We start from the raw sequence: 20,380 nt of genomic DNA on the forward strand, positions 1-20,380 counted from the left end.
CTCAGTATTTGTTGGATTTTGCAATTTCATGAGCAAGATTTGTATTTTTTTTTAAAGTTCTATATTTCTGTGTGTTCCACTTGATGTCAAATCTGTATTCTTAGATTGTAGGGTTCCATTTTTAAAAAAATAATCTCAGTCCCTCCTTTCTCCCCTCCCCCCCACACTCATTTTGTATAATATGGTAATGATATCACCGTAGCAGTAATTACGGGTCATCTTCATTTCTTTCATCTCTGCCTGTTCTGATGGCTTCATTCCTTTGACGGAAAAGATTTGGCCTGGGTGCTATGATTATTTTGTTAAGCATTATTCGAATAGACAGGAGTGAGAGAAATTAATCAATCCAAATGCAATTAGCATCATGTTTAACCCAGTGATGGACGTCTCAAGGTGAAACAGCCAGGGGAGTTTCAGACATTATTATTCAATCCAGTGGTTCTTATCTAAATTATAATCAAGAGAGGATTTTATTGGCTTCTCAGTGTGTGAAGATGTAACTCTTTGCCTGCCCTGGGGGTCAAGAAGACTGGGCCTTCCTCCCCGTTGCACCTGGCCGTGGGGGTGTTCCAAGCCGGGACCTTCTCAATGTCCAAGTCGTTTGAAATGATCTCTGCTGTGGTCTGGGTCTGATTTTTCTGAGTGGGACCTCGCCTATGGATAAGATATTTAATTTGGGGCAAAATGATTCTTTGCAGTGATCAAGTCACTTTGAGTAGTTGTTGTTCTATCTTAACCTTACATGATAGATTATTATTGCTGTTCTCACTTTATGGATGAGGAAATTAAGACTGTAAGCTACTAGGCTTTGGTCATAATAAGTGTCTCACCACGATGTATTATTATGTAAAGGCCCTGAAGCATGAATGTTCTACACAAATTTATGAGTATTTAATACAAGTTCTGGCCCCGGGGGTAGTAATGCATTGCTTTGATCTCACTGCCTTTCACCGAGTTGAGTTCACCCTTGAAAAGGGGACCAAGTGGAACTCGGGCCGGCCTGCGAGGCCCTCTCTCTGAAAGGAAGCCAGATACAAGTGAGCCGTTCGCCCTCCTTTCCTGGACGCACGTCTGTGGGGGTGTTGGTATTGTTTTGGATTTTTAGTAGAGACAACCATGGTAAGAAGAAGGACCGAATATCTGAAATCTCGTCTTGTTTTGCTCCTAAAAGAGGGCAGGGCGAGGAGAGCTGACGGAGAAACACAGGCTCTCCCTGAAGACACCATTTTTCAAACGCCTGACAATTAAGATCCTCTGCTTGTGCTTTCAATCTTCAGGCATCATGGCTGACACGGCCCATATTTTATGTTCCCGCTTGATGTTTTATATTCCGAGAATAAATCTGTTGGCTAGATATTTCTGTTCTTTTTTTTATTATTATTCTGTGTGAAAAGCCATTAAAATTAGTTTCCATATTGGAACTGTCCAAATTTGTTTACCTGTACGCTAAGTCCTGGCTTTTCTTCTTTAAATTACTTCTTGGATAAAACATTCTCTGGTAATGGACCTGACTGTGAACTGAAGAAAACAATGTTTGATGGAAAATGATCTTTCTCTGAATTTACTGGAGGGGGAACACTGTTCTTAGCTACCTCACCCTTTTTTAGAAAAAGTCCTGTTAGACAAGACATCCAGAGTAAAAGGGATCTGGAAATTGCGCCCCAGGAAAGCTTTTTTGAGAATTCTGAAGATGAAGATTTTGATAGTCTGTGATACTTTGGTCGCAGATAGAGCATTCAGATTATTCTTTCCTTGGGTATTTCGGGTTCCTTTTTGAAATGCTTTGCCTGAAGAACTTCAGGCAAAAATCTGAAAGCTATTCTGCCCACCTTCAAATGCTACTTTTATATATTTTAGAGAAAAGTGAACTTTCTAGCAAAGACTCTCACTTGTGTGTGCTCGCCCACAACAGATGACTGAGAATGGGCAGTAGACTTTATTATAATGACACCACCTTCTGAGGACCACCCGGTCTAATGAGGCTCCAGGAGACCCCTCTCACCCAGCGACACCATGCTCAGTCACAGCATCTTCTGCCCTTGACAGTGGCGCCAGCACCAGCTGCTCTCATATTGGAGGCACTGAAAAGTGCTTAGTCCTTGACTTGAATTAGCAATCGATTAGCAGTACGCTCCATGCAGAGGTCTGAACCGGAACGCGGTGAAGAATCTCAGCCTGGCAGGTTGCCCCGGAACAGCTCTGCTGTGCCCTGGCTCTCAGCCAGAGCGACAGAAAAACTTTCCACATTCCTGTGAGAGAGAAACCAGCATTATAAATCACACTGGTTTCCTTTTGTTCTCCGATCCACCAAAATACCTGTGAAGAGTAATCCCATCCTAAAGGCCACTTCTAATTTATTTGAGTCTTCCCTAATATCTGGTACGTAGTAGGCACTCTGTGTGACTAACTTAACTGTTCACCCACCCTCTTTGTGCTTTCCTTCTACACAGCACACACCCATGACTAGGAGATCCCTTGTGTCGTAGTTATTAGAATTCATTCAAGGTTTCAAGGACCAAAACATAATTTTTTTAAAGTCCTTTTTTTTTAAGATTTTATTTATTTATTTTTAGAGAGGGAAGGGAAGGAGAAAGAAAGAGAGAGAGAAACATCAGTGTGCAGTTGCTGGGGGTCATGGCCTGCAACCCAGGCATGTACCTTGACTGGGAATCGAACCTGCGACACTTTGGTTCACAGCCCGCGCTCAATCCACTGAGCTATGCCAGCCAGGGCTCAAAACGTAATTTTTAAAGAGTCAAAGCCATAATTATAACAACTGGCATCATTTCTACAAAATACCTTCTATGAATCTAATTAAATAAACAGCCTCATAGCAGACTGATTTACGCTAAATTAAGTGGGATTTTGTGTGTGGGTTTTTTTTTTTTTTTGCTAGAAGTAGCTGCTGGTATAGTTAAAGTAACTGCCTCTAACGCCCAGCATTATTCCAGCAGGTTTTACCTCTGGAGTGCACGTGCTATGCAGACACAATTCATTCATGTCTCCATTTGCTTGGCATGTGAGCTCTTTTTAAGAGAGAAGTAGTTCAGCCTCCCTTCGCCACTCCTGGTGCGGTGTGCATGCTCACTTGGTGAGGGCCTGGGACCCCTGGTGGAGCAGCCGCTGAGGGGAGTCCAGAGCTCGCCCTGGCCAGTGAAAACCCGGGCAAGGAGTCGAGACTGAGAACAGTGGTTGCATTGACTTGAAGGTGGTGGGGCAGACAGTTCTGTGGTGTGGTTTAAGGTTAAGAGGCATATATCACTCAGTAAATGAAGGAAGGCCTATTATGAATGACAAGGTTTAGCAATGAGGCAGATCAGATTCTAATGTGATGGGCAGTCGATTGAACCAATGGAACGGACACAGCTGCACAGTCGGAGATGGAATTCAAAGGTACAGTTTGTTCCAGCAATAGACAGGTGTCTGCTGCGAAAGGAACCTGCTGCGTTACTCCAGAACTCGGTTCCTCCAAACCAAAGAGACATTTTCACTTAGAAAACCGCAGCCTGGCTACTGTAGTATGGATTTCTCTATTCTTTCATTTTTTCCTCTTTTATGTACATAAAGTAACTGGTGTGTGTGCTTAAGCATATTGCCTTTTTTTGGTAACTAAATAGCCAGTGGGATGTTTTGAGTGACATCAAATCGTTATAAGACAGGGAAGAATACTGGTTCTGTGAGAAGACCCCCTTTCTCCATTGCTGGCGTGCGCATTCAGCTCTCACCTACCGTAGTCCAGGAAGTTCTTTTGATCTCACTGTTCAATAAAAAAAAAAAAATTTACTCCTTGCATACCTTGTCGAATTGGAGAATTTTTAATGTTTTTTATTTATCGTTGTGAAACCGAAGACAGCTTCAGCTATGACATGTAGGGGGCAGTGTGTCTTTGGGTAGGGATAAAGCACTGTAAAAGAAATGCGTTCCCATCCAGTGTCCTGTTGCTTAAACAAACTTCTGGTTTCAAATAAAAGAGATAGATGATTATACAGTAGCTAGCCTTTGCTGAATGCCTACGTGAACTTTCTGCTTGTCTCACCTTGAACAGATGAGGAGACTGAAGCTTAGAGAGATGACCTAGGTCACTTGCCCTCAGTGGAAGTGAAATGTAGGAGCCATTGAGTAGCAGCGTCAGTGCAGGCGCTGGGGTTCAACTCCAAGCCTGTCCGATGCCGAGTGCTCCGCTCATTTCACATTACGCCGTCTCCGTTGGTTCCTGGCCACTCACATTAGAGTCTCTGAAAGACAGCCTGACGTTGCCCTTCGGGGTGTGAGAGAACCAGTGGAAGGTAACGCTTCTCCGCCTCGCTAATGTTTTTAATTGTACTGAGACACGGAAATACTTAAAGTTGTTTGTAATGGAATTAAAAACCAAATGTTATGAGTTTCTTCCATTTCATTAAAATTTACGTAATCTTTACATCGTTCCCTACATTAAAGTCATACAGAATTTTATCAGGCCTGAAAGTTATACTCTGGAAAACCTTTCCATAATGAAACCCATATGTCATGGGCGAAAGGTGCAAACTCCTGGCAGAGAGGGCTGATCTCGTGAGAGTACTGCACCCAGTCTCGTTAAACCAGGGTGCCTCTGTGGTAATCCCCCATCCCCTCGCCGGTGGGAAATCAATCTGTACCACTGAATCTTTTTCACCCAGCCACCGGAAAATTTACTGCAGAGAAGGCAGTTTGGGGATACTCATTGTGGAAAGGGAGCCGGAGGCAAGGCTAAATGTGGGCTGGAGGAATTGGAGAGTCAGAAGAGGACGTTATATTAAACCGCACAACACCTTCAACAGCGAGCACAATGCAGTCCTCCCTGCGGCCCTGACCTCTCTAAGTACCCCCAGGTATTCACAGCTGCCGGGAACCTGACAGCCCTAGCAAAACTACAAAGGGCTAATAGAGACAGCACAGACCTGGAAGTTGATTGTGGTTTATCCTTTGCTGCCTTCAAATGTGTACAAGTGGCCTCCTCACCACACTCTCTGCAGCCATCCCCTGGTCCCCCTAGGGTGACAGTCTCTGTGGTGGCTCTCAGTTTGCGGGCTCGCTCCACATAGGAGGGCCTGTCAGTCATGACCACATGGAGGTCGTGCTTCTCTTCTGCACAGCACCCATTCTGGTGGCTGATGACCAGTGCGTCCCTCTTGACATAGTTCTTAGGATGTGGAAGCAGCGTTGCCTTCCTGGTGAACCTATAATCCTAGAGAATTAATCCAGAATTAGAGAATAGTTAAGACATTGTATTGACTCTAGATAAAACTCTCTCTAGCAATTTCAGTATCTCTAGGATTATCTTCCAGCACATTGTAGAAAAAAAGAACCAGGAGAGAAAGGCAGGAACTAGAAGTGCCACACTGAGGAGGATGTATTCTTACCCTGGCCGGTAGTTTGAGAGTATACCAGCCTGTGACTGTCGGGGGAAAGAAGGGACGGAAGTAGTCGGGGGACATAGAAATACCTTCCTGTCCTCTGTGAGCAAACTGTGGACATCTCTAAAGGTTTTCCCCAAGGAGATTTGAGATCCTTGGTGAGAATTTTTTAGTAAAGTGCATTTACATACAAAACCCCCCTGGAAGGTAGGGGTGTGTGTGTGCGTGTGTGTGTGAGTACAGAGTAGTAGCAGAAGGCTGTCTCCCCACACCTAATGGGATTTTGTAGCAGCATGTGCGAGTTTGTTTCAGAAGTCAAAAATGAACAGATGTTGGTATAAATTACCTCTGTGTCTGATGTCTTGCAAATTAAAAGCGCGGTTGGCATCACTAAACAATTTCACTAGGTGTAGGCGGCGTGCGGTTAGCAGGCGGTGATTACTGTATCAGGTCGGTAAGAGTCTTCGCACTGCAGGAGAGCAAGGAGAAAGAAATGAGGAATAAAATAAGGGGTATGTGAATTAATCAGAGATGTTAACATCGCTGATGACAAGTGAACAGGAGGGCACGTGCGCTGGAGCAGCCCCTGACCCACTGCAATCTCTCTGTGCACAGAAAGGGGTTGGTGCTTAGGGTGTGATTTATAGGGCACAGCCCTCTTTTAGGGAGCCGCCGTGTCACAAATTCGTATATCTCCTATATAGGACTGGCGAGTCGGGAAACTTTCTCCCCTCCCATGCAGAAGATGATGTCTTTTGAATTACTTGTACTTTTACAGTGGTTTCCCGCAGCTCTGTGTGCTTAGATTAGGTCGAAGGGGGAGGAATGATTGAGTGGAAGAGGGGTTGTTAAACAGGATTGGTTAAATTCAAGGAGAGCCTGCCACTGAGAGACTTTGGAATAGCCATTATTTTTCCTGTTAAATCCTTTTGACCACTTGATTATATTGAGTCTGTTTAAATTTTAAGTCTTAAAATCTTAGTCATTCTCCAATTTGGGGAAAAATAATAAAGAGTCAGGGAATCTGAAGAGCAGCAGGCAGAAATAATTAGTAAGATCAGTAGAGTGTTCCTGGCCCAGGGTTTTGGAACACAGCTCTGTTTTCCCCAGCAGTTTCGTGTTGCCCGCGTCTGGTCTCCGGAGCAGCTGCTGCTGGCCAGGTCGCAGGATGGGCTGATGCTGTCCCGCAGTCCTTAATGAGAGCTGGAGAGCAGGCAGAAACCCATCCGGCAGAAACATTGATGAGCCCCACTCGGGCCAGAAGTCTGAGTCAGTCTCTGTAGGATCGGGCTGAGGGAAAAGACTCCAAGGAATGGATTTTTGAGAGTCCTAGCCTCCCTTACCACACTTGGTTCATTTGTTTACTCAGGAACTACTGCGTGCAAGAGAAGCAGCAAGCTACTTACCCTCCTCTGAAAGGTACTGTTGAGGATACCACTAGGCCAAGCGTGTTCACCGCTCAGTGTCCAAAAGGGCAGGCAGGAGACGGTAACATGCCACTCGTCGTACAGATGAGGAGCTGAGCCTCCCACCTGCTCTCGGAGTCGCCCAGCTGCTGAATGCTAGAGCTGGAACTTAAACTGAGCTCAAGTCCTGTGTTCTCTGGAAGAAGTCATGCAACTCCCCTGAGCAAGCAAATTACTTTTTTACATTTATTTTTCAGTTGTAATTTACATTCAGTATTGTTCTGTCTGAGCTTCAGGTGCACAGCAAAGTGGTTAGAAAATCACATACTTTACAGAGTGGTCCCCTACTGCTTCAAGTGCCTGCCCCCCCACCCCCGCCCTGGCCCCATGCCTGTTGTTTGGGTTTCCTTTAGGATAGTTTACTTCTTGTCCCCCTCCCCCACCCTGCCCTGCCCAACCTCTCCATTAATCTGGCATTGTTTCCACCAAAGGAAATTACTTTTCTTCCTCGACAAGCAAGGTAAACTTAAAAAGAACCCAACAATATGGAGAATGGAGCACCAAGGGCCACTAGCAAGTCTTATTGTCCGTGGAAGGAAAGAAACTAACTTTGTCATGACCTGCTTAGTTGAAGTTCTTTTGTGTATCATTCATCCAGCCAACATTTATTCAGCAGATGCTAGGTCTAACACTATGCTAGGTGCTGGTGATACAAAGCATAATAAAGCGGCCCTGGCCAGGTGGCGAAGTTGGTTGGAGCACCATCCCATACACCAGAAGGTTGTGTGTTCGATTTCTGGTCAGAGCACATACCTGGATTGTGGCTTCCATCCCCAGTCAGGGCACGTGTGGGAGGCAACCAGTCGATGTTTCTCTCTCACATTCATGTTTTTCTCTCTGTCTCTCTCTCTCTCTCTGTCTCTCTCTCTCTCACCCTCCCTCCCTAAGATCAATAAACAAATCCTCGAGTAAGGATTACAATATAATAATAATAATAATAATAATAATAATAACAGTATCCTCTATTTTTACATTTCAGCAAGGGAAAACAAGTATATAAACAAGTAATTGTAAATCTGATAGTAACTGCATGTATAGGGTTTGGTGTAAATCCACCAAGGACGGAATGGTCAGTGTGACTTGAGACAGGGTGGGGTTGTGGGCACGTGAGGCAAGACCCAGCGCTGAGACTTCCATTCCCTTTGTTGGAGCTCAGAAACTCATGGAGGATGGGGAGTGTATATGGACTGCTGAGACCAAAACCCTTCCTATAGTTACAGAGTTGGAATTGATCTGTTTCTCCATTGTACAGATTAAACCAGGAACTGTTAAAATTGGGGGGGAAGGTGGGAGCCCATTCATCTGGCACTGTCCGCTGTTGACTTGGGAAAGGCAGCAAGGAGGCCAGGGCAAATGTCCTCATCCCTGCAAGAGCCTCCCTAGCCACCTCACTTCTTTGGCCAAGATGGAGACATGTTCTTGGGAGACCACGGGACACAGCCTACTGTGTGTCCACTGTGTACTTCCAGAAGATTTCTGGCCAGAAGATTCCCAGGGCAAGCCATCGGGAACTTCCTGCACTGTTAAATCCATTGAAGAGACCTGAAAAGATGGGCTTGTGGAGATGGGGGTAAAGAGGGTTTTCGGCTATATATGATGTTTGAGGATTTGCTTGACAGAGCTAAAACAGGGGGCTTCTGGAGTGACCCTTGTAGTGGAGGAATGTTCACTTTCATTTCGGAGCCTCATATGCAGGAAAGTAGCTGCATAAACCCTCTTGTAACCGCAGCATTCAGAGATTGATAGTGCGGGAAGTCAAAGAAAGACGCGTAAACCTCGCCTGGCTGTATTAAATATCTAAGGACTGACAATGCCAAGAGAGAGAAGACCAAAGCTCTATAAACCCTACTTTATTACTCCGTCCACAGATGAACTGCACCGAGGGAACATAAACCCTGGTGTATTACAGCACCCAGAGGCTGCCACTGAGGGCAGGGTAAATGATCGCTAACTTTGCTTTGAGATCATAAATGTCCAGAGACCAAAAACCCAGAGAAGACTGTAATCTTGGTTGGATTTCAGCCTCCAAGAACAAACCCCCTGAGATCGTGAACAAGAGTATTAGGTTACATTCTTGAGAGAGAGAGAGAGAGAGAGAGAGAGAGAGAGAGAGGTTTGAGGGGAATTCCCCGGTGACTTTTTTTAAGGGCGGATGATAAAGTCTACCCAGTTGGCCTGTGCTTTATAGCAATTACCAACTTCGGAATGACTTTGTACAGTCTTAGTAGTCAGTAGTGGTTTGTTTTCCCTCCTTTTTTGGAGGTTTGTGGTGAGCAAATCTGTTATGGTCCCCTGCATACAGTGTAATCAGCCTGCGTTTTTAAACTAAGTCTTCCTAAAATCCTGTTTTTAGATTTTAGGTCTTCATTGATCTTTCATTTGTTTTGTGATTTCAGCCAGAGAGATGACACGGGGGAAGTTCCTCAACATTCTAGAGAAACCCAAGAAGTAGCGGCAGCTCGCGGACATGACGTGCGGGAGCTGGAACCACGCTCCCCTCCCAGCGCAGGTCTGGCGATGCGCACCTCACCGCGTCCCGGCCAGAGGCTGGAGGGTGCGCCTCCAGGACTGGCCCTCTCTCCTGCTCCCGGGGCTCTGCGCCGCTGAGGACGTTCGGCAGCAGGAGAAGACTCTCTTCTGCCCAAGGATCAGTTGTTCAGTCAGCTTCCAGACCTCGACCACCTGCTCCTCAGACGCTGGTGACAACGGAGGGCATGCCGTTCTTAAGGGTCGAAGTCCTGCTGCCTCGTGTCCGGAGGTGATCAGAAGCCCCAGGACCTTACAGTTAGATTTGGTTCTGTGATGGCAAAGTCCGTGGTGACAGTGATTGGATGGGTTTTTGTGAGTTGTTCTTAATCTCTGAGTATTTATGACACGAGGAGCCCAGAGACTCATTAGATTCTGGACCAGACCGTGCAGCCTGACCTGGGAACTCTCCAGTGTATACTGGATTCCAAGAATCCCCTGCTGGAGAAACCAGAATCTTCTGAACATGTATGCCTGCTTTTAAAATTCCACACCCTCATGATAGTCCCCTGCCCTGATGCCTTCCATGCCCCGCCTCCCAGCCCCCACCATCCATTCTGACTCCAGGGAAAGGGACCCCTGTGTACCGAGTCCCTCTTGGGATTAGCTCGTATAGTGAAAGGCCCGCGCAAGGTTGCATTGACTTCCAGACCTCAAGACTAATTTAAAGGTGACAGAAAGGACTTTTGAGTTCTAGTGAATCTGTTACAGATTCAAGTGAGACAGTTTGGCCTGAAGACAGGGAAAGGGGATTGGTTGCAGGATTCCCACTTGATGAAAAACTAGAAAGTCTGATTGACCTTAAGGGAATATGTGTGCTGTGGAACGGTGGCGATGTTTTTGCCCCCTTGTCCCCTCTCTCGGCACATATCAGCTGTTTCCCCCATAGGACAGAAGCATGCACATGAAAGAAAAAGAATTTCCTGACCTAAATATATAATTCTCACGGAGCTCTTTGCCAGTTGCCCCTCAGTGTTAAAACCTGAAAATATAGCCTGTGGGTAACGCCAATGACACATTTCCTCCACGTTTCATCTCACAAGGTGGCCCCAGCCTCCGATGTGTTTGAGAAATACCCGGGGTTTCCTAGACTTTGTGCAAAGAGCGTCTGTGTGGCAGCGGCCGGGCGGCGCTTTGACACAAGGAGAGTCGTGGTCAGGGGTTCGGCCCCGGGTGTCTGCAGGAGGGTGCAGCGCTGTTCAGTTTAATAGCCGGCCCGTTAGCCGTTTTCTGACATGTGCTGGAATTCACGTTGGGTTTTTCTCTTATTTGTGCCGTTTGACCATCCATGTGATTGTACTTACGGACAAGAAGGAAACCATTGAGCACAAGACACAGAGGGTGAGAGTGAGCGGGAGACATTCTGCTTGGACGCTGTGTGCCGCAGAGCGGTGGCGCAGGGCCTTGGATTTAAGTTCAGCTTACACTGACATTCCTTTATCTTACACGGGGTGGAGCAGAGTGTGTGTGCACAAAAAGTGGTGCCCGAATGTCACATTCTTTCTTTGCTCTAAGAGTCGATGACATCAAAAGGGGAATTGCGAAAAATGTGGAGTGTATCGGGGTGCCTCCCCGAAACCAACTCGTCTGCAACCCGAAGCTCTGCGGTTGGTTTCTGGTCTGCTGTGGCCTCTCTCTTTTACTGTCATCTTACTCACCAGCACTTAATGTAAGTAGATGTTTTAGAATTGCGATATTTATTGGTTTTATATTTGTCGTCCTTGGAAAAGCTAATAATGTGTTTTTATATTGATAATATAAATTTATGTACAGTGTGTGCATGTGTGTATTTCAGGGTGTTAGGAGATTGTACTTGGTATATGATGTTTTCTGTGTCGTCATAATAAATGTGTCCCTTTTATAGGAGAGTGAGTTTTTCTTCAAAGGGCCAAGTCGCATACTTAAAGTGTAGACCTCATCAGAAAGTGCAACTCTAATGACAAATATCCCGCTGTCTCCCCCTTCATGTGACAGTGGGTGGTGGGGCTGTGTGGTCATTCACTATGTGGTCGCCCAGCTGCCAGTCTGTCCTACCTGCCATCCAGCTCATTACTCCCTAAAGCAGAATTTAAAAGCCTTTAGTACCTCCCCACGTCTACTAGTGAAGTCTGGACCTCTCATCCTGGCACCTGAAACTCTCTGCATGTAATCCTAATTAACCCCCCATTTCGGTTTCCTTCCTCTACTGCACACAAGTCTCTGTTGCAGTTAATCTGTGGGCAATCCCCAGTTCCTCACTCGAGTGCCTTGGCCTAAGCTGTTGAGTTCCTAGAAAGCCTCACATCCCTCTGCACACATCGAACCTACCCTTCCCATAAACCCCCGATGAGCCAGCTGGAAGGAATCCTGCCCCTGCGTCCCTGCAGCCTTTGTGCACACCGGCCTTGTGACTCACCCCCGAGCCTCGTGTGGAGGGGATCCGAGTCCGTGCCCCCTGCCCTGCTGAGGAAAGTGTAAGCGCTTCAGGTCTCAGCTGTCTCCTCCACGTCTAGTTCTTCAGTGTCTTCTACGAGCTGAGGGTTCAAAGCCTATCTGTACCCTTTGCAGGCTACCAGTTAAATATGACGGATTGAAAACAAATATTTCAATCCATCTCTGCCACCCATTAAAATTCTTAGTACGAGGTCCTTCTCAACTCTGTTTGAGAAACTAGAGAATAGTAATCAGTACTACTGTTATCACCCCTTGATAAAACTGACAGTGCCCTTTTAGAGAAACGATTCCATTTTAAGGAAAGCAAACTGCTAAGCGTCATTGGCTCATCCCTGATTTTCAAGAAAACACCTGGATGGGCCATAGGTTTCTGTGATCTGGGCAAGCGTGGCCTGCGACGGACTGACCAAAGGGGACAGTGCTTGAACATTCTATTCTAAATCTTCAGAGGTTGTTTTTCCAATAACTAACCATTGCTTGCCCACAGGCTTGTTTCCCCTTGCCCCGTGCCATCCCCAGGATGCCCTCGCAGTGCCCCTGTCCCTGCAGCACGTGTCCTGAGACGCAGGGCGCCGGTTCTCCAAGGCACGTGTTCAGTTCTTCAGTCTTCTCGCACCAGCAGGCTCGTTGCTTCCTGCTCGCTTCCGTCTCTCAGTTCGAGGCCTCCGCTGATTTGCCCGACTTTCCTGCTGTTGTCCAAACACTAAAATTCACAGGCTGTCAACTGCATTGATATCACAATGCCATCATTACCTTCTTTACCTTTTGTTACCCATTTATCCTATTTTTAAAATGGGCACTTGTTAACTGCTCCTTGCTTGGGGGTCTCCAGCTGCAGTTTGTTATAACTCCTGTCTCCTAGGAGCTAGCTTCTAGCTCCAATGGCTTCTCCATTGCCCCTGTGGCTTCCAAAGGGTGTTTGGACTTCCATGGGACTTTGTAATAAAGGCAGGGTCCTTTCCGATGGGATGCTTTGGTCCCTTTCGTTTCCTCCAGGATTGAAGCACCAGAAGTAAGTCAGCTGTCAGAGCAGGAAGGGGGGCAATGGGCAGGCGGTTCGGGTGGATGGTCCCAGGGGCCAGATGCAATGGTTTCTCACCAGCTCTCAACTTCTGCACAAACTCTGTCTCCAAGCATTTGGTCTTGTTCTCCAGTTCCCGTTTTCTCCGTCCTCTGAGAGCCGCAGGACTGACTGCCTGACGCCAGCAGGGGCTGCATCTCCCCAGAGAAACCTCTGCCTTCGGGGAGAGGCGAACTGGGCTTTCTGGATCTGTAAGCTCCCACCAGCCTGTAGCTGACTTTTCCTGTCTACTCAGGCTTTGGGGCATCTGGGGGTGTGTCCCTGCCTATGCCCAAAGAGGCCACTGGCTTTCCCGCCCTTTGCCCAACACTTGTTCTTCATGAGTGGGGGGGGGGTGCTCGGGGGGCATCAGGCGGCACCAGGTGCGACTGTGAGGCTCCTGGTTGCCGAGTGCCGGCAGAGCCTGTTAATTAGCACGTGGACACACCAGAGCTCCATTAGCCAGGCCAGGCCCTCGGAACCTTCCCCTCCAGGGGCCCCTTCCTCCTAATGAGAGCTGACGAAGGGCCCTCACAAAACACTGCCTCAGAATAATATTCTGCTTTGTCCCGGCCAGTAACTGGGGCTGACAGGATCACTCTGTCCACTTCGCTTCTAATTAGCACAATTCCAGCCTGGCCTGGGCCAGCAAGTGGAGAGAAGCGATCGGACAAGCGTACCGAATCAGAAACACAAAGAGGGCCGGTCCCATAATTAGTGAGACAATTCCTCAGTCTTTCTCGGCTGGAGTTTGCTGCTAGGCCTCTTGCTGTTCGGGTCCCAGCAACACAAGTTACATGTCTCCCCGGGGCACTAATAAGCCCCAAATTGTCTTCCGCTTCACACAGCTCTGACCAGAGGACACATGCGGGAAGGGTAGCGGGAGGGAGGGGCCAGAGTCTCTGAACAGACAGCTGCTGCCGTGTTTCCCCAACTCCGAGAAGCAGACACGGGGCTGGGGGCTGTGGGCTTGAGAGGACGGCTCCGGGCACAGCCTGACCGAGTCACTTAGCTGCTGCCCAAAGCACTGAGAATCCCTGACCGTCGGGGAAGCCCACTCTGCCACTTGCCTCTCCCTGCTTATTCACCACCTTCTGCCTAGTGCCCTCGTTTGGTCTCCTCACCCCTTCCCCCATCTGTCCACGATGGTGGCATCATGGACAGCTATAACCGTGGCAACCATCTGGCACTACACTGAAGCCCCGTAAACTAGTTATGATCACACAGATAACACACGTGGATTCTACTCTCAGAGCTCACGACCTGGAAGGGGCCCTCACTTCCAGCACCACCCCCTCTATGTCTCTGCCTCTTCCCCGGCCCTTGCCTGCTATCTCCATACCCTCCTGGAAGATTTGTGCTTTTTAAAACTGAAGAGTGGCCCATCAGCTGCCAGAGCCAGCAGCCACCACTGGCTACACTCCATGAGACTCAGAGGCTGGCCATTAATAAACAGAAACAGCTCCCCCAGGATTGCAGCCCATTACAGGGATTACTGGGGGCAACGTAGCCTTGAACTTGGCCATAGCCAGGGACAAAGGAATGCAGGGCAGAGTGGCAGTTGGAATCTCAATTAAGTTGAGTTGGACTCACACATATTTTCACCTTTATCCCGTCCTCTGCTTTCCATTTCGACCTGTCTGTACCTGATGCTTCTGTAAGCTGCCTCCAATAGCAGAAAACACTCAGTTATCTAGAATCCAAGGAGCTAGAAAACTCAACTAATCAGAGTTGCTTTGTCAGTTTTCTACCTTCCTGTGATGTACCTCAAACACAGAGATGATAGGATTTGACTTTTTAAATAATTTCTGGGAGGTATCAAAGAATTGACCCAGATTTGTTCAGTCTCCTATAGTTTCTTTGGTTGTAAGCAGAGCTTAGAACAGTGTCTTGCACAGGGTAGGTGCTTGGTAAGAATTTGTTGAGGCCCTGGCTGGCGTAGCTCAGTGGATTGAGCATGGGCTGCCAACCAAAGTGTTGCAGGTTCGATTCCCAGTCAGGGTACATGCCTGGGTTGCAGGCCATGACCCCCAGCAACCTCACATTGATGTTTCTGTCTCTCTCTCTCTATCTATCTCTATCTCCCTCCCTTCCCTCTCTAAAAAATACAGAAATAAAATCTTTAAAAAAAATTTGTTGAAAGGAAGGATGAACTGCACCGTGATCCTCCGTGTTCCTAGCTGTGTCGCTGGTCTAATGGTACAGTAAGAGCTTGGCTTTTCAGAGCGAGGCAGGGATGAGCCAGTGGAGGTCACTTCTCTCTGAGCCTCAGTGTCCTGAGACCTTTTTCACTTCCAAGGAGCAGCCTCGCATAGTGGAGAAGGGCGTAGACTCTGACGTCAGGCTGCCTGGGTCCAAATCTTGTTCCTGCCATTTACTAGCTGTGTGACTTTGGATAAGTCGCTTAACCTCTCTGTGCCTTAGTTTATCTGTCTATGGAGTGAGTCTAATATTAGCACCTGACTCCTAGGGTAGTTGTGGAGATTGAATTAGTACTCACAAGTGTTAGAACAGGGCACAGCATATTTATCCATTATATAATGGCTTGATAGATATATCTTTAAAATTGGGCTCAGTGTGGTATTTAATTACTATACTCACATTTGTCAAAATTTGGTCATCCTTGCAGGGAGTATGTGATAATTTTTGGTTACATTGGCGACTCGGTTCAGCGGAGCACCTGTTTCTCTAACTCTGTAGCAGAGCTGACAGTTTACTGAATTCCTCCCCTGCCCCCAGCCTTCCACCCTCTGAAGCAGCCCATGGGCCTGGACACTCAACAAATACCGCTGTCAGTGGCATTGAAGACCATTTGTTGCTAATTAGCAACAGGGAAATGTATTCTGTGTGACATTGTCAGGGTCTGAACTGATAGTGGGTCTGACATAAGCTGCTTATCGTAATATCTCACTAGCCTCAGTAATGCCCTTCCCTGTTTTTCTCTCCTTCCTTCTTCCCCTTCCTCCCAATCCCTCACCCTTCTTCCGAAAGCTCCCTTTCCAGGGCTGAGCAGAGCCCACTCAGGCCTGGCCACCCCCACCCCCTCCTCTGCAGACCCCAGCCTGCTCTCGGCTTTGCCCTCTCTGGGAGCCCATGGAGAGCAGCCCGGTCCGACTCTGCAGCCTGAGGCCTCAGGGTCAAGCAGGGCTGAAGGTCACACATCCCAGGGCCTTCCTAAATGCAGCTGAGCCCCAGGAGCCAGCGGTTCCACACAAAGGAGCAGCCGAGAAGAGTCAAGTTGGAAAAGTCAGTGACTTGAGGCTGAGTGGAAATGAGAAGCACTGACTGTGGCCGCTGGCAAAGCCCCGGGCAGGGCCACAGGGAAGCACGGCGGTCAGAACCAGAAACGGTGTCCGAAGAACTGGTGGCTCTTGGCCTCCTTCTCCCACCCACTTCCATCCGCCTCTGCTGCTGCTGCCTCCTTCCTGCCCCTGACACTCATCCCTTAGCTCCCTCACAGCCCCACGTACCCCAAACCAACCAGCCCAGGGGTCCCTGGAACACGTAACTGTCCTGTAAATTATAGTACATTCACATAGTGAACTATTCCACCTAGTGTGTTTGCAAAGTGGTTACAATAGCATGGAAAAATTGGAATATACAAGCCCAGGCACCTGAATAAGACTTGGAGGGTCCTAAGGAGCCTTGCTCCCCATTGTCCCTCCGAAGAAGTACATGTCATGAGGAGGAAGAAAATCTCTGTGCCTGCCACACCTGCTCCCTCCTGCACTTCCCCAGTGTGTGCACTGGTCCACCCTGACTCCCAAAGACGTGCTGCTTCCTGCCCCATTAGGGATAGCAAAACAAAGGGAGGCTGTCAGCCGTGGGCAGCCCTGAATCCTGCTTGATCGTTGAGTGAGCCTGTGGGGCTTTCAGCCAGAGGAGCTGGGCAGCCAGATGTGCTCAGCCCTCCAAACGAGAGGGGAGCACTCCCGCATGGACTGCTGAGGCCACTGTTCAACGTGAGGATTGCAGGGCAGGCGACACTTCGCAATATCACCAAAGATTGATGCAAATTGGTTTGGTTCTGACCCTGTCACACCAGGAAGGATAATGATTCCAGCAGTGCCAGGCACGGGAGGGGGCACGTGGTTGGGGGGGGCGTGAGGACTGGTGTCTCACTTTGCATCTTCATTAATGATCTGAAAGACGGGTAAACAGCATGCTAATGAAGCCTGCAGATGATTGGTATTACAAAGCCCAGAGAGGACAGAGAAATAGCACAGTGAGGCCCAGATCGCTTAGAATTATGGGCAGGAGATTGTCAAATGAGATTCGTCCCAGGAAAATGAAAGGCGACGTGTCAGGAAGGAGTGATGAAGGAGCGTCTGGGTGGGGCCGTGCAAACCTGGAAAGCAGAGGCTCGCGGCAGGGTTGGGAGGCCGAGTGAGGGGATGAGGTTGGGGTAGACAGAGGAGTGGGCCTGGAGGACCCGGGGGACAAAGACCCAGTGCCTTCCTGGTGGGACTGACTGCAGCCAGAAGACGAGCTGGGGGCCGTGGGGGCTGAGCCATGGGCCCCGAACTGGCCTGTGGGCCCGTGTCAGACCCCAAAGCTACAAGGCCAGGCTCTGCCTCCACAGACACGGGTTGCGCCTATTTACACTCATTGTTCAAACTAAAAATTCCATTTGAGCTGAATCACTGAAATACAAAAAGCAAAAACACATTTTTTTAAAGAGTTTATTTATTTATTTTTAGAGAGGGAAGGGAGGGAGAAAGAGAGAGAGAGAGAGAAACATCAATGTGCAGTTGCTGGGGGCCGTGGCCTGCAACCCAGGCATGTGCCCTGACTGGGAATCAAACCTGCAACACTTTGGTTCGCAGCCCGAGCTCAATCCACTGAGCTACGCCAGCCAGGGCCAAAAACGCATTCTTAAAACTTTGCCCCAAATTATTGGAAACAGGATGTTCAGGAGCAGGGCAAAGAAACCTGCCCCCCATCTTCAGGGGTTTCCTGCTCCATCAGCATTGCTGGGAAGTGTAACTCGTTTACATTAAGTGCACAAATCTTAAGTGTACATACAACTCAGTGATTTTTTCATGACTGTTTTTCCCTGAGCAAATCGCTGAAACCCACTCTCAGCCTCAGCTCCCTTGTCTGACGTGGGTACGACACGGTGCGCCGCGCCGAGCTGTTCGGTGTGGGTTAAACGAGGTAGGGTACGCGAGACCCCCGGAACACAGCACTCAGAAGTGACTGTTATTACTGTTTTCACCCTCTAATTTTATTTCCTAAGCTTTACTCTTAACTCCCCAAGTGAATTAAAAATTTTCTGAAGTCTGGGACTGTCCTAAAATTCTTTTACAATGAATGAATGATGACAAAAACCCTTGTTTGATGGACTGACATGCTAGAATTCCCTTTTAATATAAGTAATTCTGCTTATGCCCAACTCAGAGTTCCTTTCAACGAAATCTCTCTCTTCAAAATGAAACAAAACCAAAAACCAACCAAACAAACAGAACCAGGTAAAATGCTGATACCACAGGTTTTTTAGACAGAACTTTCCCGCAAGATTGTGCTAACAAGACACACCATCTGATGAAATCTTGCGCCCAAGGAAGGGAACCCAGCCTGACAATTCACACCCCAACTTTTTAGTCCAGCTGAGTTTGACTTGGTGAGACCAACCATCCAGTTTGCTTGGGACTCGGGTTTTCCAGGACAAAGGACAATCCCATTGATGGGATGGTGGGTCGCTCTGCTTTGAATCCAGGCTCTGCTGCCTCATAGCTTTGCAGCCTCAGGCAGGGTTCATAGCCTCCTTGGGTTTGGCTTTCTCCCCAGTAATGGGAAAAAATACCAGCCTCGCCAGGTCGTCGGAAGGGTCTATGAGATGTCATTTAATAGTATTTTGCAATGTGTTTGACAAAAGTCCAGAGACCTTTAGATTTTCTTGTTTTGTCCTCATACCTACTCCACCCTATAAAAATCTATATTCACCTGTCCTCCCGACCTGCATTCATGTGAGTGCACTTCTGAGGTCCTTGTCATCACGGCCTTGATATCTGAGAACCATGTTGTGGTTCTTCATGCGGCTCTCTCTCCCCCCAACCTTTTTTTTCTTATGAGCTTCTCTCTGCCCTCCGCAGGCGCTGGGGGCACATAGTTCCGCAAGGGGACTTTCAAAACTGAGTCCCCTCCCCCACCTCAAAGCTCTACTGCTCGGAAGGTAGAGTCACCAAGTCTCTGTGACCTTCAGAAATACACAGTCTCCATTAATTCCACGTCTACGTGTGCACGTGGAATGCACACTTAAGTATGCATATTGGGTTGGCCAAAAAATTTGGGTTTTTTCCATACAATGGCTCCTGTAGAGCTTAGCTGTCTTTAATGTCATTCGAAACAATTCTGTTAGATTGTATTGTGACAGCTGTCCTATCAGTGTGCATTTTTTAAAAACATCAACATTGGTGAATTTTTGTGTGGCCATTTTAATATTGAAGATGGAAGAAAATATGCAACTTTTTCAATGGTTTATTATTTCAAGAAAGGTAGAAACACAGCTGAAATGCAAAAAAAGATTTGTGCAGTGTGTGGAGAAGGTGCTGTGACTGATCGAACCTGTCAAAAGCGGTTTGCGAAGTTTCGTGCTGGAGATTTCTCACTAGACGGTGCTCCATGGTCAGGTAGACCAGCTGAAGTTGATAGCAATGAAATCAAGACGTTAATTGAGCACAATCAACGTTATACCACAGGAGAGATAGCTGACATCTCAAAATATCCAAGTCAATAAAGTTATTGTTGAAAATAAAAAAAATATGTCTTTTAAAATTTTATGGAAAAAACTATATGAACATTTTGGCCAACCCAATAGAATAAAAGAATTTAGGGTCCTCTGTGACTGGCATGCCTCAGTGGGTTGGATGTCATCCTGAAAACCCAAAGGTCGCCAGTTCGATTCCCAGTCAGGGCACATGCCTGGGTTGTGGGCCAGGTCCCCTGTTGGAGGCATGAGAGAGGCAACTGATTAATGTTTCTCTTGCACATTGATGTTTCCCTTCCTCTCTTTCTCCCTCCCTTCCCCTCTCTCTAAAAATAAATAATAAAAATCTTAAAAAAAAAAGAATTTAGATTTTTCTGAGCCTCTGAAGGGAAACAATGCAAGCTAACACAGCCCCATGGAGGCAATTTAGGGCAACAACACAGGAGAATCACAGGACCTCAGACTCATGCCGGCTTCTAGCTATGGATAGAGTCAGAAACAAGGATGGAAAATGGTCAATGTGTCCCCTTGGCAGCTGCCTTCCATGCTCCGCCAGCAAGGGAGCCTACGGGCTGGGGGCCCGGTTTTGTGCCCTCACTGTGTGACCTGATATGGGGGGGCGGCTCTCAGCCAAACCCCAAGGGCCCGAGACCTTGCTCCGGCTCTGGGAGCATTATTCTCTGTCCTCCCTTCTCTGCAAATTCAGCCCCAAGACTGGGCTGCTCCAGGCCGGGGCCTGGCCTGTGCTCCCCTGTTCCTCCAGAGCCTGGCGCATCGCAGGCCCTCGGTGCGGAGCCGCCAGGGGGACGACGCC

General features: G+C 47.9%; 1 protein-coding gene across 2 annotated transcripts in view; it reads left to right on the plus strand.

The window, feature by feature from the left end:
- The window catches only part of LIN52 (lin-52 DREAM MuvB core complex component), a 90,923-nt gene extending 79,696 nt beyond the window's left edge, over window positions 1-11,227 (plus strand). For both annotated transcript variants that reach the window (XM_028506336.2, XM_036012062.1), the window contains exon 6: window positions 9,235-11,227. In XM_028506336.2, the coding sequence (XP_028362137.2) occupies window positions 9,235-9,290 (56 nt within the window). In that variant the 3' untranslated portion in view covers window positions 9,291-11,227. The remainder of the gene's footprint in view (window positions 1-9,234) is intronic.
- The last annotated feature ends 9,153 nt before the right edge of the window (window positions 11,228-20,380 follow it).

Source organism: Phyllostomus discolor, chromosome 1 (assembly GCF_004126475.2).
Source record: "Phyllostomus discolor isolate MPI-MPIP mPhyDis1 chromosome 1, mPhyDis1.pri.v3, whole genome shotgun sequence".
Lineage (NCBI taxonomy): Eukaryota > Metazoa > Chordata > Mammalia > Chiroptera > Phyllostomidae > Phyllostomus > Phyllostomus discolor.